Here is a 12,962-nt window from a genome sequence, read left to right as displayed (position 1 = left end):
CTTACCTTCCATTTTGTTTCCGGTAAAGCTGGCTGGCTCTAGGGGAACAAGAGACACAGTGGAGCAGTGGTGGCTATTTATATCCTTTCTGTTTCAGAAAGGATCTGCTCAGAACTAGGGTAGGATTTCAGTGAGCTCAGCGGTGAGGAGCTTCGGAATAGGGGCAGGTGTAGTGAAAAGCAGCATTTCTCAAACTCTGGGGTACCGTAAAGTAACCTTGGGGGTTCAAAGTGTAGGGTGAGGCCTGAGCAGTTGCATTGTTAACAGGCTGATGCTGATGCTGATGCTGTTGGGTGCAAACCCTCTTTTGAGAACCACAAGTACAAAGAGCCTTGTCTTTGTGTCAGCAAGCCGGGCTGTGAGGAGCTCTTGACTTATGTTTTCTCACCTGTAGAATGGGGAAAGTAATATTCACCTCATTAGTCATCATGCACTGTCACAGAAGTCACCAGACAGCATGGCCAGGTTGCGAGAAACATTTTGATCCTGTGCAAGATCTGTCTTTCTGGTATCTTCTGTATGGGGATGGCTTACTCGTAAATATTTTTTGGTTCAAAAATTCTACATAGCGACATTGAGAATTGCCTGGGGAATCTTGTGTAGCTGTAACATGTCTGGGCCCTACCTCCCAGCAGATTCTGACCCAGCAGGTCCAAGGTAAGGCCTCAGAATTGGTTTGTTTAAAACCCCACTGCAGTGGCTCAGTGAGTCTCTTGAGAAACAGTGCCTGGAGTGGCACGTCTCTCGTGCAGGGTTTTCAAGATTGGCAGCTGCCTGGAAGCGTCTGCAGAAAACACATACTGCGGCTGGCTCCATCCAGCCTTGGAGAATGTGAATGGATTGGTCTGGGCTTTGGCCTGGGCATGAGGTTTTCAGAGGTCAGAGATGAGTCTGAAATGCAGCCAAGGTTGAGATCACCCCCTCTAGCGTTTATTAAAATGCTGATTCCTCAGTCTCCTCTCTGAGCTGTCTAAACAAACTCTGTGGGCAAGAAACACAGTAATCTTCATTCTAAATCCGTGCCCTGAAGTGTTAACATGAGAATCCTGTTGTAGCACCCCTCGTTCAGGGAGTTTGCCTGATTCTACCACTCACCTGTTTATATGGCAATATGTCATCTCACGGGATCCCCTGCACACCCTGTGAGGAAGCTCGGGTGGACGTCTTCCCCACGGTGTTACCAAGGCCCTGGGTTCAAGGAGGCTGTGTTTTTCTCACAGCACACTTGAGGGTGTGAACACAGATCAGGCAAATGTGTTTCCCTGCAGCGGAGACCATGGTCTGCTGGGTTCAGTGAGACAGGACCAGAGATGCAGCACAGGTTTTTAAAAAGTAGGGAAGTTTAAAGAAAGAATGAAGTGATCTGTTTACAGATTTTAGAAATATGGAAATTCAGAGAAGGAAGCAATCTCAAAGGCTTTCTGGAGGAGGTGGCCTGGCCTGTCTTAGAGCAGAGTTGAGGCATTTCCTTTGAGGATCTGCATGGAGGACCGATGACCGTGGCCGTGGTGCCATGCTCCAGCTGGTTCCCCTCACGGGGTTTCGTCGTTTTCTCACCCAGGCTGTGTAACTTCCTTTGTGTTGGCATCTCAGCATTTTATACTCTTTATAACAAGTCGGATTTTTCTTTTGAGATCTTCCTGGCTGTTTAACAGAAGTGTGGTATGTCCTTGAATTTTGCAAATAAATGAATATTTTGACTTCCCTAGAAGAAAAATTGCAGGAACTATTTTATTTATTTATTTTTATCACCTTGAAAGGCAGAGCAGGAGAGAGAGAGAGAGAGAGAGAGAGAGAGAGAGAGAGATCCTCATCTACTCATTTTACTCCCTCAAATTCCTACATTGGCCAGTGCTGGACCAAGGTAAAACTAAGAGCCCAGAACTCCAACCAGGTCTCCCATGGGGGTGGCAGGAACCCAAGCACTTGGGCCATCATCCACTGCCTCCCAGGATGATTAGCTGAAGCTGGGTTGGAAACGGAGGTGCTGGGACTTGAATCAGTACTCTGTTAGGGGGTGCAGATATCCCAAATGGTGTCTTACCTGCTGTGCCACCCCTGCCTCAACAATAACGTTTTCCCCACCAGGAAGATAAACCAATAAATAAACATATGAACTATCCTATAGCTCTTTTTTATAGAGTTGGATTAGTAACTGTCTAATTAACTAAAAATAAACATCTGTACTGTTATGACTATGTTATTAAATCAAGGAGTGTGAAGAAAGTTCAAGAACAATGGATTTATTCATGGAACAAAAAAGACAATAAAGAATAAAGCTACAACTGTCAGCCAGGTAAATAGCCCAACTCTTTTAAGATGTACTGGCTTTCTTTTCCTTCCCTATAACATCTGCCTCAGATTAGTCTATAGAAGTCCTTCTTCCATAAAGAATCTGGTTCCTCAAAAGTTGTATGTAGATATGGAGAAATAGATGATTGCTAAGATTTGAGAAAGTTGACATATCACTGGTCCTTGTTGATATATATAATTTTCAATAAAATGCAGGGTACTATTTTCAATTGCAGTACATCTTTTAAAACAGATATAAACACAAAGAAATATAATTATGTTTGTCATATTAAGTATCTATTGAAATCTAAAATGTACCCATTCTTTGACCTACTGTGTCCACGTTCAGTTATCTTCCCTGCACTGACATACACACTGGCAGAGTACATGAAAATACATGAAAGGTTGTTTGTTGCAACATTGTTCATAGCAGCAGCAAAAAAAAAAAAAAAAAAGGGAGGTCTTCTAAACGTCCATTAGCACAGGACTGCCTACACGAGTCGTGGGTCGTTCCTGCAGTGGGTTATGCCACTGCTGAAAGACTGCAGTGCTGGTGTAGAGAGATGCTAGGGTCACTTTAAGGGGGAAAAACCCAAGTGGCGGAAGACTGTGCATAGTATAAAGCCATTTGTACGTGGGAAAGGATATTTGTGTATTTATGTGTGTAAACATCTACTTAAATATGCATAGACTGTTCCCAACACAGTGCGGAAAATCTGTCATAGACGCTTGTCTTTTCGGAGACAGCCGCAGCTTCAGCAGAGTGTGTGAGGGAAGGCTTTTACTCGTCACTGTGTGGCCCCCCAAATAAGTTTAAAATAGCAGATAAAGTAATTATTTGAAAATTAAAAATGGATCAAATTCATGTTATTTCTCCAATCTAATCATCTATAAGTTAAGGTAGTGTTTTGAACATTAAAGCCTCTAGCCTGCACTAAAAAATAATTATTTTTATTTTATTTTTTTTGACAGAGTGGATAGTGAGAGAGAGAGACAAAGGTCTTCCTTTTTGCCGTTGGTTCACCCTCCAGTGGCCACTGCGGTCGGCGCATCGTGCTGATCTGAAGCCAGGAGCCAGGTGCTTCTCCTGGTCTCCCATGGGGTGCAGGACCCAAGCACTTGGGCCATCCTCCACTGCACTCCCGGGCCATAGCAGAGAGCTGGCCTGGAAGAGGGGCAACCGGGATAGAATCCGGCGCCCTGACCGGGACTAGAACCTGGTGTGCCGGCGCCGCAAGGCGGAGGATTAGCCTGTTAAGCCACGGTGCCGGCCTAAAAAATAATTATGTTAAAGAAACGTGTATGTTAAAGAAAAAAAAACATTAGTTTATGTCTTACATTAAGTAAGTGTAGATTTATAGTGAATAATTTCATAAAAATACTGTGACACAAATGTGGATTTTCACCATCACTTAGAAGATTTGATTCCATATGCCACCAGTTGAGAAGCTCGCAGTTTGACTTAGAGTATTTCAAACTGGGAGATTCCCTTGGTGTATATGCTTCTCTGACGCGTCACAGAGACAGTCAGGAATGAGTGCATCAGACTGAGCTCCTCCCTCTGCAGTGTTAGGGTTCTGTGCTGTGGGCCCCCAGCATCTGTTGTCCCTCCGCAGTGTTAGGGTTCTGTGCTGTGGGCCCCCAGCATCTGTTGTCCCTCTGCAGTGTTAGGGTTCTGTGCTGTGGGCCCCCAGCATCTCTCTTCCCTCTGCAGTGTTAGGGTTCTGTGCTGTGGGCCCCCAGCATCTGTTGTCCCTCTGCAGTGTTAGGGTTCTGTGCTGTGGGCCCCCAGCATCTCTCTTCCCTCCGCAGTGTTAGGGTTCTGTGCTGTGGGCCCCCAGCATCTTCTGTCCCCTCTGCAGTGTTCGGGTTCTGTGCAGGTGGGCTCTCGTCATCTGCTCTTTCTGGACTGATGTCTGAGTGAGAGTGCCTTCTGCAAGCTAATCATCTAACTTACCCTAATATATGGACGAATGTTAAAAATGACTTTTATTTTTTATGATTTCATACATGTTTTCAGAGTTGACAGTTTTTAAAGAAAGCTTCAATAATTTGTAAACTATTTCTCGTGCTCTTTGTCACTGATATATTTCCTCCACCTACAATGACTTCCGACTTCACCGTATCCCAGGTCTCGCACTTGTCTTTGTGGCTGCTTCTGTTTTTACTTCCTTCTCTTTGTTTCTACTCGACTTGGAGCCCATCTGAATGGGTTAATCATGGTCCAGTGTATTGAGCTCTTTTCAACTGAATTCCTTCTCCATCCAGCTCACCACACTGACTGCTGACCTTTATGGCTGGAGTGTTGATTCTGGTCCAGTCTGATACATCCAGGAAACCAGGATCATCCATGCCATATCCTCTTATGCACTGACAATTGAATCTTCTGGGAAATTCACCAGTCTAACAGCCAAACCTAGGATTTTTAAAGTTTTGTTAAATTTTACTCCCAGCTGTACTGAAAACAAACAAATAAATAAAATGGGTAGAGTTGGGTAAATTAAATCAGCATGGGGAAAAGCTTATATTTGCTCCACACAACCCACACATTCTAGGAAGGACACAGGCCTTGCCATCACACACAGTTTCTAGGTGTTTCTAGCAACTTCTCAGGTGGACGGCTTTGGCTCTTAGAGATTGTGGCCAGCTATGTAGAGTAGGGCTGATGGTATTTCTGCCTAGGGCTGATGTGAGGATTTGCTGTGATTGTGCATATAAATTGAGTAGAACAGTATTTGGCACCAGTGCTTACCAAGAATCGAGTATCTTTCTAAACCTTTTATGCCTATTAGCTCATTTAATCCTCAAAACCCCCCTGTGAGATAATTATCCCCACTTGACAGATAAGAAACCCGAGACACGGGTGGGTTCTTTTACTTGCTTGAGGTTGCAGAGCTGGTGAGTGAAGGAGCCCATGGCTTCACCCTGTCGGTATCTACACCATGCAGACCCTCGCTGTGAAGTCAGTGTCCACATCCCAGTATGCAGCGTTGTTCCTGCCTCCAAGTCCCTGTGGCTTTCTGGTCCCGTCCCATTTCTGGCCCCTGTGTGGAGGAGGCCCGTCTTGTCCTCCATTGCATCCAGCCTCAGTCCTCTGCACACCAGGCTTAGTGGCTCCTCTGGGAATTCGGAGCTGTCATGGCTTCCGGGATTCACAGTGTGCATCTTCTCGCCTGCTCTCCACCCCTCCCCAGAGCTGAGATTCCCCAGCTGCTGTGGGGTAACCTCATGAGGAGCAGCAGTCTCAGCCCTGACTGCTTCCCTTGGGATTCTGGTGAGAAAAATACCTCCAGCCCTGTTAGAGCTTCCTGCCTCTGCTCTCTCCTGTGGATGCATCAAGCACCGAGTGTTTTGAGTAGGGTCATCCTTAAGGCAGATGGCGAAGCAGGTGACATTTGCCCCTTTAAACCACCCGTTCTGTCAGTCCTTCCTAGTTCACTGGGAGCCAATCTAATTAGAAGCTTTCAGACACTGCAGAAATAGGAGATTAGTGGGGGAATGGGAAAAGGTCATTCAGAGCAGAGCTACTGAAACTTTAATGCGCGCATGACTCACCCAGGGCCCTTGCTAAAGCACAGGTTCCAATGCAGTAGACCTGATGTTCTGCATTTCTAACGGCTCCCGGGGAGGTTGGTGCCTCTGCTTTCTGGATCACACTGAGTAGCAAGGGCTGTGGATTTACCTAGTTACCTTTTCCAGGCAGATTTAATCCAAAGGAATGAGTCCCCCAAGTACAGGATGAACATCCTTCATGTGAAAATCTGAACTTTAAAATACTCTAGATCCGAACCTTTTTGAGTGGTGACGTGATGCTGTAAGTAGAACATTCCACACCTGACCCTATGGGAAGGGTTCTGGTCAAAATGGCATAAATATTGCATAAAATTTCCTTCCTGCTGTGCATGGAAAGTGTCTATGAAACAAGTGAATTCCGACTGGACCTGGGCCCCATCCCCAAGATTTCCCATTGTGTCTACACAGATATTCCCAAACCTGGAAACAACCTGACGTGTGAAACAATTCTGTTCTCAAGCAGATCAGATAAGGGATACTGGGCCCAATTTAGAAAAAACGTCACAATTTCTTCCTTTTTGTTTGTTTTTAAGATTGATTTATTTATTTGAAAAGCTGAGTAGGAGAGAGAGAATGGAATCTTTCATCCACTGGTTCATTCCCCAGCTGACCACAAAGGCCAGGGCTGGGCCAGGCCAAAGCCAGGAGTCTAGAACTCCATCCAGGTCCTCCACATTGGTGCAGGAATCTAAGCATCTTCTGCATTTCCCAGGCACATCAGCAAGGAGTTTGGGAGGAGTGGAGCAGCTGGGACTTGAACCCGCACCCATGTGGGATACTGGCGTTGTAGTAACCTGCTACACCACAGTGCTGGCCTGAAACTTCGTAATTTCAAATCCTAACCCCCTAGATGGCTTCCCAGGAAAGCCATTCCTGGTTTGAGAGAAAAATAGCATCTGTCAGCAGTCAGGTTTTGGTGCAGCCCTGTAAAGAGGCCTTTTCTCCTCCAGGATGGGTTAGTGACTCTCAGATAACTTGGTGCCTTTCACTTGGCACCGCGTTGCTGAGGCTCCAGGCTGAGTGTCGCAGAACTCGAGAGAGTGGTAATTAGACTTGCTCTGGCGCGGGGACCACATGTGCATCTCGGTGTCTGTGTCTTTGCTCCTCTCACACCACCTACATAAAAAGAAAGTGGAGTCAACTTTCATTTCTGCGTCCTTTGATTTGGAGTCAGCTCCCCAGGAGCACTGATGAATAATTCTGTTAGAAATGGTTGTTATGGTCGTCAGAGCCGGGAAGTACTGTGCAGAGCGGTACCCATGGGGGCGCAGTGCGCCGGAACCCCCTGGGAGGTGATGCGATGGAGTCTCCCTGTGATGGCAAAAGCTGACATTCTCTGTTTTCTGTTCTCAGGGAGGAGAGCACTGTTACTACCAGGGCCATGTCCGAGGAAACCCTGCCTCGTTCGTTGCCTTGTCGACATGCCATGGACTTCAGTAAGTGCTCAAAGAGTGATTGGTACCGTCCCTCCTTTCAATAGTTTAGGCCTTTTATCTTTAATGCCCTGTAGCAGAAATTCCTGTTTTATGTCGAGAAGTAATTTTAAATCTGTGGTGGATCTGGCATCTTCTACCTCTTTGTGGCTTATAAATCAAGAAGAGTTTTAAAATAAAGTTACAAAAACCGGAGACTTAGGAATTATAGGATGCCCTTAGTGATAGCACAAGCATTTTTCTCATTTCTTCCAGAATCAGCCTGTAGTGGCTTGAATGATGTTGGTTTCTGTTTCTGTGATTGTGTAGCCTCTTGGTACCAGTTCTGTTCCTACTTTCTCTTGTCGTTTTTCTGTTCTCACGAAATAATACAAGTTTCAGTGGACAGAAACACCTTGAGCCTTTGCACAGAGACAGGAGGCTGCACGGGACCTCCAGAGCTCACGTGTTCCAGGCCTCTGTCCAGTGGAGTCCTGCCTGCATCACAGTGGATTCTCAGACTTGTCCGAGGCACACGGCTCATCCTTCCTTCAGCCTTCCCCCTTTCTCCTGACCTTCACTGCCTCCCAGAAGGCTTGCTGACGGCTAACCTGGGGGCACATTTGCGTCCTGTGGGTCCTGGTGGTCCACAGTGCCCGCCTCATGGCTGTGTCGCGACCTGATGCAGCTCCAGTGTCGTAGCTCCGCGGTCTCCTTAGACCGAACCATCCCACGCGACCTGATGCAGCTCCAGTGTCATAGTGGTGCAGCTCCAGTGTCATAGCTCCGCGGTCTCCTTAGACCGAACCATCCCACGTGACCTGGTGCAGCTCCAGTGTCGTAGCTCCGCGGTCTCCTTAGACCGAACCATCCCACGCGACCTGGTGCAGCTCCAGTGTCGTAGCTCCTGTTGCCTGTGTGTTCACTTTACTTTTTTTTTTGGTGCAAAATGAGCCAGCACTCTAGGCTTACCAGATTTGTGTTGGGTAGCTCTAAAACACTGCCTTTTCTGTGACAAGCTACAGAGCTGTGACTCTTCGCTCTACACGCAGTCACCTGGTGTCTGCTCTGTTCCTGCCCGAAGGCAGTTGAGACCTGAGTCCCGGGCGCTCATCCTCTGCAAGGGAGGCTGGACGCAGCCTGGCTTCCTGCAGTGGAACATGATAGGCTTACATTTGTTTTCTTTCGGAGAGGAAAAGCTGGGGAAAATGCCAAGGGGAGAGGTAACTCTGAAGAAGAGGTAGGACTCAAGGGCTCCGGAGGTGTGGGTATTAAATCTGGAAAAGACACCTGCTGGGGAAGGCTGGACACTGCAGCCTGTCGGCCTCAGCTGACCTCTGGGCAGGCTCCGGAGCAGGAATGCTAGAGAGGCAGAAGGGGCCTCAGTAACCAGTACCGGAGGCCACGTGCTGGGAGCGCTGCAGACTTCCATCCCCTGCTCGTTCCAAAAGACCGCTTTACTTATGGTCAGTACATTTATAAACTTACTACTTTAAAGAATACAGGCTTTTTTGTTTGTTTTGTTTTTAACAAACGTGGCACCTTTGCTGACGACCTTTGTTTCTTATCAGGAAAAAAAAACGCTGAACTCCTTTTAGGTGGTGAACTTGCTGTGCGTCACCTCCAGAGAGCGCAGCTGTCAGCTGGGAGCCGTGCACTTGGACCTGCTGACATTCCTGATAGCAAGTGTGTGCCGGAGGAAAGAGGGATGGAAAAGAGAAGAGCCTCCCTCCCCTTCCTCTTAATATCTCAGTTCAGACTCACAGCGTGAGCACCTTGTTCAGGGATTGTTCAAGTTTGCTTCTCAGTTTTCCCAAAGGACCCAGTGTTGTGAGAATCAGGGTTCTCCCAGTCACGAGAGCCTAAAGGGGTGGCCGCTCCAGACCCTTCTGCAGCCATTTTATTTATCTTTCTGTTTTAAAACAAAGATTTTATTTATTTATTTGAGAGGTGGAGTTAGAGACAGAGAGAGGGAGAGACAGAGAGAGAGAACTTCCATCCACTGATTCACTCCCCAGATGGCCTCAATGGCTGAAGCTGGGCCGATCTGAAGCCAAGAGCCAGGAACTTCTTCTGGGCCTACCGTGCAGGTGCAAGGGCCCAAGGCCTTGGGCCATCTTCTACTGCTCTCCCAGGCCATAGCAGAGAGCTGGATTGGAAGACGAGCCAGGACATGAACCTGCACCCATATGGGATGCTGGCACCTCAGGCAGCGGCTTAGCCTACATCACCACAGCGTCAGTCTTCCATAGCCATTTGAAGGAAGATATAAAAGAAAGCTTACAATGACTGGATCAGCAATGGAACTCAGAATCCTGCATCAGTTTTTCTTTTTTAGCTAAATTAATTTTGCCTTTACTTTTACAAACCTCTTTATTTAAAACTAAATAAATGGAAGACCCACCGTGTGTCTGGGAGCAGTCAGGGTTGTGTACAGCCATGTTGGAGCTGTCTTGGGCTTTCATGGGCCTGTTGAGTAATTTATTAATTATGACTTCTGACGTGGTCTTAATTCTGAACAAACAGTTGCCGACAGATCAGTACTAAACATGAAATAATGTATGTTGTCCCAGTCGCAGTGATTTAGATAGGGATACAGCTATTTCGTCTGTGACTCATCCTTTATCAATTACCCAGTGCATATGGAGGGTTTTTTTTTTTTTTCTTTTTTGATTTACTGAATTCAATGGAAGAACATAAAGGGGGAGATCAGATTCATATGTCTGCCATACAGAACCTGAAAGGGCACACTTCAAATTCAAAGGACTAATAGTCTACAATTTGGTATGTTTGATGTTTTTACAAAATCCTGTAACTATGGAAACCCCCAAAGAATGGAATCAAATGTGAGGTTGTTGCCCTCTTGTGGCAATCTTTAAAACAGCTGTTTCCTTTCAGAATCCTGTTTTGATGCAGTTGTAGTAATTTTAACTCAATTGACGACCTGTGATGGCTTGGTTCCAACTATCAGTTTTTATCAGATAGGTACTATTATGGACTGAAGCATATATTACTAGAATTTATATAAATACAATAAAAAGGAGACAGTCTTCAAACAAAGAAAATAAAATACCTGTATGTTTTCCTGATTGGGGAATGAATGATGGCATCTTGTCATAGAGGGAGCCAGTGTCTTTAGTGTAGCTGGTGTCAGAGTCTGCTTTATCACTGGGAACGTGATGTTTAAACCCAGTGAACAGAACTGATCTTCCAAACAGACATTACCATCATGTAAGGGTAAATAATATCCAGTGCTACTGGAACAGAATGATCTGCCTGCATTAATCTGCATTGCCCTGTGAACTTTGGCAAAGGGTGATAGTGTTTGCTGGCCAGGTCTGGCCAGGTCTCTACTGCAGGGGTGGAAAGAATTTTCACTCCTGTGTTTGGTCTACTGTTCTGAGAATGATCCTCTCTGGTTGCTCAAGCATCTGTTGTCAGTAATAGCTTACAAACTGCATCTGCTTATCTTTAAGTTCCAAATGAAGTGTCATCCAAATTCAGAAAGTGCACTCAGTTGAAAACTGCAGATGTGGGTATGTAAAAGTGGAGGACATGTGGAAGATGTTACAGCAGGAATGAAAGAATTTGGATAGAAGCAGAACTGGAGACCATTATAATTATAGCATCAATGAAAAAAACACTATTCTGTGTTGAACAGCTTGGGAGTTATAACTTCATGTCCAACTAAAAGTGAAAAATTACTGTAGAAGATCAGAGCTTTATTCCTTTCATATGCATGAATGATACACAAGGTCTTAACATTTATTTATTTTTATTTGAGGGGAAAATAAATATTTTCTCGCTCTCCAAATGCCTGCAATAGCTGGGAGGGTGACCAATAGCTGGGTGTCCAAAGCTGGGAACCAACACTCAGGTCTCCCATGTGGGTGGCAGGAACCCAATCACTGCTGCCTCCCTGGGTCTGTGTCACAGAAACAGGGAGAGACAGAGACACAGATGAGGGAGATCTTCTCTTTGCTGGTTTACTCCCCCAAATGCCCATAACAGTCAGCATTGGGCCAGGGTGAAACCAGGAGCCCTGGATACCATATGGGTCTCCCACTGGGTGGCAGGGACCCAAGTTCTTGAGCCATCATCTATTGCTTCCCAAGGTGCACATTAGCAGAAAGCCGTATCAGAAGCAGAGCAGTCAGGAATTGAATCAGGCACTCTGCTACGGGATGTGGGCATACCAAACGTCTTAACCATTGTTCCAAACGCCCACCCTGCACGCTGCGTTTCAAAACCGTCAACAAGTTGTATGGATTCTCCTTTCTAAACAGACCCGGGATTTGATCTCCTCTCGCCACATGCACTGTTAGCACCTTGACCTTGATCGTCTTCTTTCACCTGGATCATTGCAGAGAATTCCCTGCATCTAACCTTGCTGTCCAAATGATTATTGTTACACAGCAGCCGGGGTGATGGCTTTGAAACTCAAGGGAGATTGTGTTTCGCGATCACTTAGAACCCTGCAGTGGTTCTTCGTCTCTGGCCTGCACAACCGCTCGCACTCTCTGTTCCAGCCATGCTGCCTTCTGGCTCTTCCTGAAACCCACCAAGATTCTCTCACCTTGGGCTCCATCTGAAATGCCCTTTGTCCAGGTAGCCTGTGGCTGACCCCCTTCACTTCTTTCAGGTCTTTGCTTCAATTCCATCTTCTTTGTGAAGCCTTGCTCTGACCTGGCTACACTCCTCTCTTGTCCCCACACCTTGTCCTCTGGCACCATGTTCTGCCCTTTCCCTACTTTGTTTTCCTCCCTAGAACCTACCGGCGTCTCGCCTGTGTTCCCATTGATCATATGTTTACTGCCTGTCTTCTCTGGAGTGCACCTGAGTGCCGTGGGGATGAACAGTGGCCATGTCTCCTGTGGTGCTGCATCCCAGCAGCTACAGCAGTGCATTGTGGCTTCCAGATGACTAAATGAATGTCAAATGAATAAATGAGGGGCAGCAGACTACAGATGGGCAGTTCAGGAACCTTTGTCCCCAGCCTCATTCCTGCTCTGCTGTTATAGGGGATATAATTTGGAAAGTTACTTCACCTCTTTGGGCTTTGATTTCCTTGCCTGTAAAATGACAACAGGTATCCTAGTTTGTGGAAAAGATGACATGTGTGCAAAGTATTAGCTCATGGCAAGCTGTTCAAGTGCATCAGCTCTTGCTAGAGCATCTTGCAGGTGTGTGGTAGGTGGGCCTTTCTCAGTGTAGCAGAGTCACCTGGGGTTTGTTGAGAGTGTACAGCCTGAGTCCCAGGCAGACCTGCAGTTTTACAACCTCCCCAGCTGGCTGTTTGCTAATTAAAGTCTTAGAAGTGTGTGCTGGAGGGAGGGATAATGGACGTAGCGTGAGTGTGGCCATGCTGTCAGGATGAGGGGACCCGCGAGTGGAGGGTGTGCAGTGTGCCCTCTGTCAGTGGTGATGGCTGGGACTGGGAACGGGCTCTGGAGCAGGCTGGGCCTGTGGCTGCGGCTGACTGCACCGGGATCCCGCTGTGAGGCAGCAGCCTATAGCCACGCCTAACTCTCTTCTTGTCCTTGGCAGCGGGATGTTCTATGACGGGAACCACACATATCTCATTGAGCCAGAAGAAAATGAGACCTCCCAAGTAAGTGCTCCTTCTGCCTGCCCGGGGGGAGTGTGAACATTGGTGCTGGGGAGCTCTTTTCTCTCTACCTCATT

The 12,962-nt window shown here is 46.7% G+C and overlaps 1 protein-coding gene across 9 annotated transcripts in view; it reads left to right on the top strand.

The window, feature by feature from the left end:
- ADAM22 (ADAM metallopeptidase domain 22) overlaps positions 1–12,962 on the top strand; it is a 225,743-nt gene that overhangs the window by 139,049 nt on the left and 73,732 nt on the right. For all 9 annotated transcript variants that reach the window (XM_062179303.1, XM_062179300.1, XM_062179302.1 and 6 more), the window contains exons 5-6: positions 7,219–7,301; positions 12,825–12,888. In XM_062179303.1, coding sequence (XP_062035287.1) covers positions 7,219–7,301; positions 12,825–12,888 — 147 coding nt within the window. The remainder of the gene's footprint in view (positions 1–7,218; positions 7,302–12,824; positions 12,889–12,962) is intronic.

The sequence above is a fragment of the Lepus europaeus genome, chromosome 20 (genome assembly GCF_033115175.1).
Source record: "Lepus europaeus isolate LE1 chromosome 20, mLepTim1.pri, whole genome shotgun sequence".
In the NCBI taxonomy this organism is placed as follows: Eukaryota; Metazoa; Chordata; class Mammalia; order Lagomorpha; family Leporidae; genus Lepus; species Lepus europaeus.
This window is presented reverse-complemented; position numbering and strand designations above follow the sequence as displayed.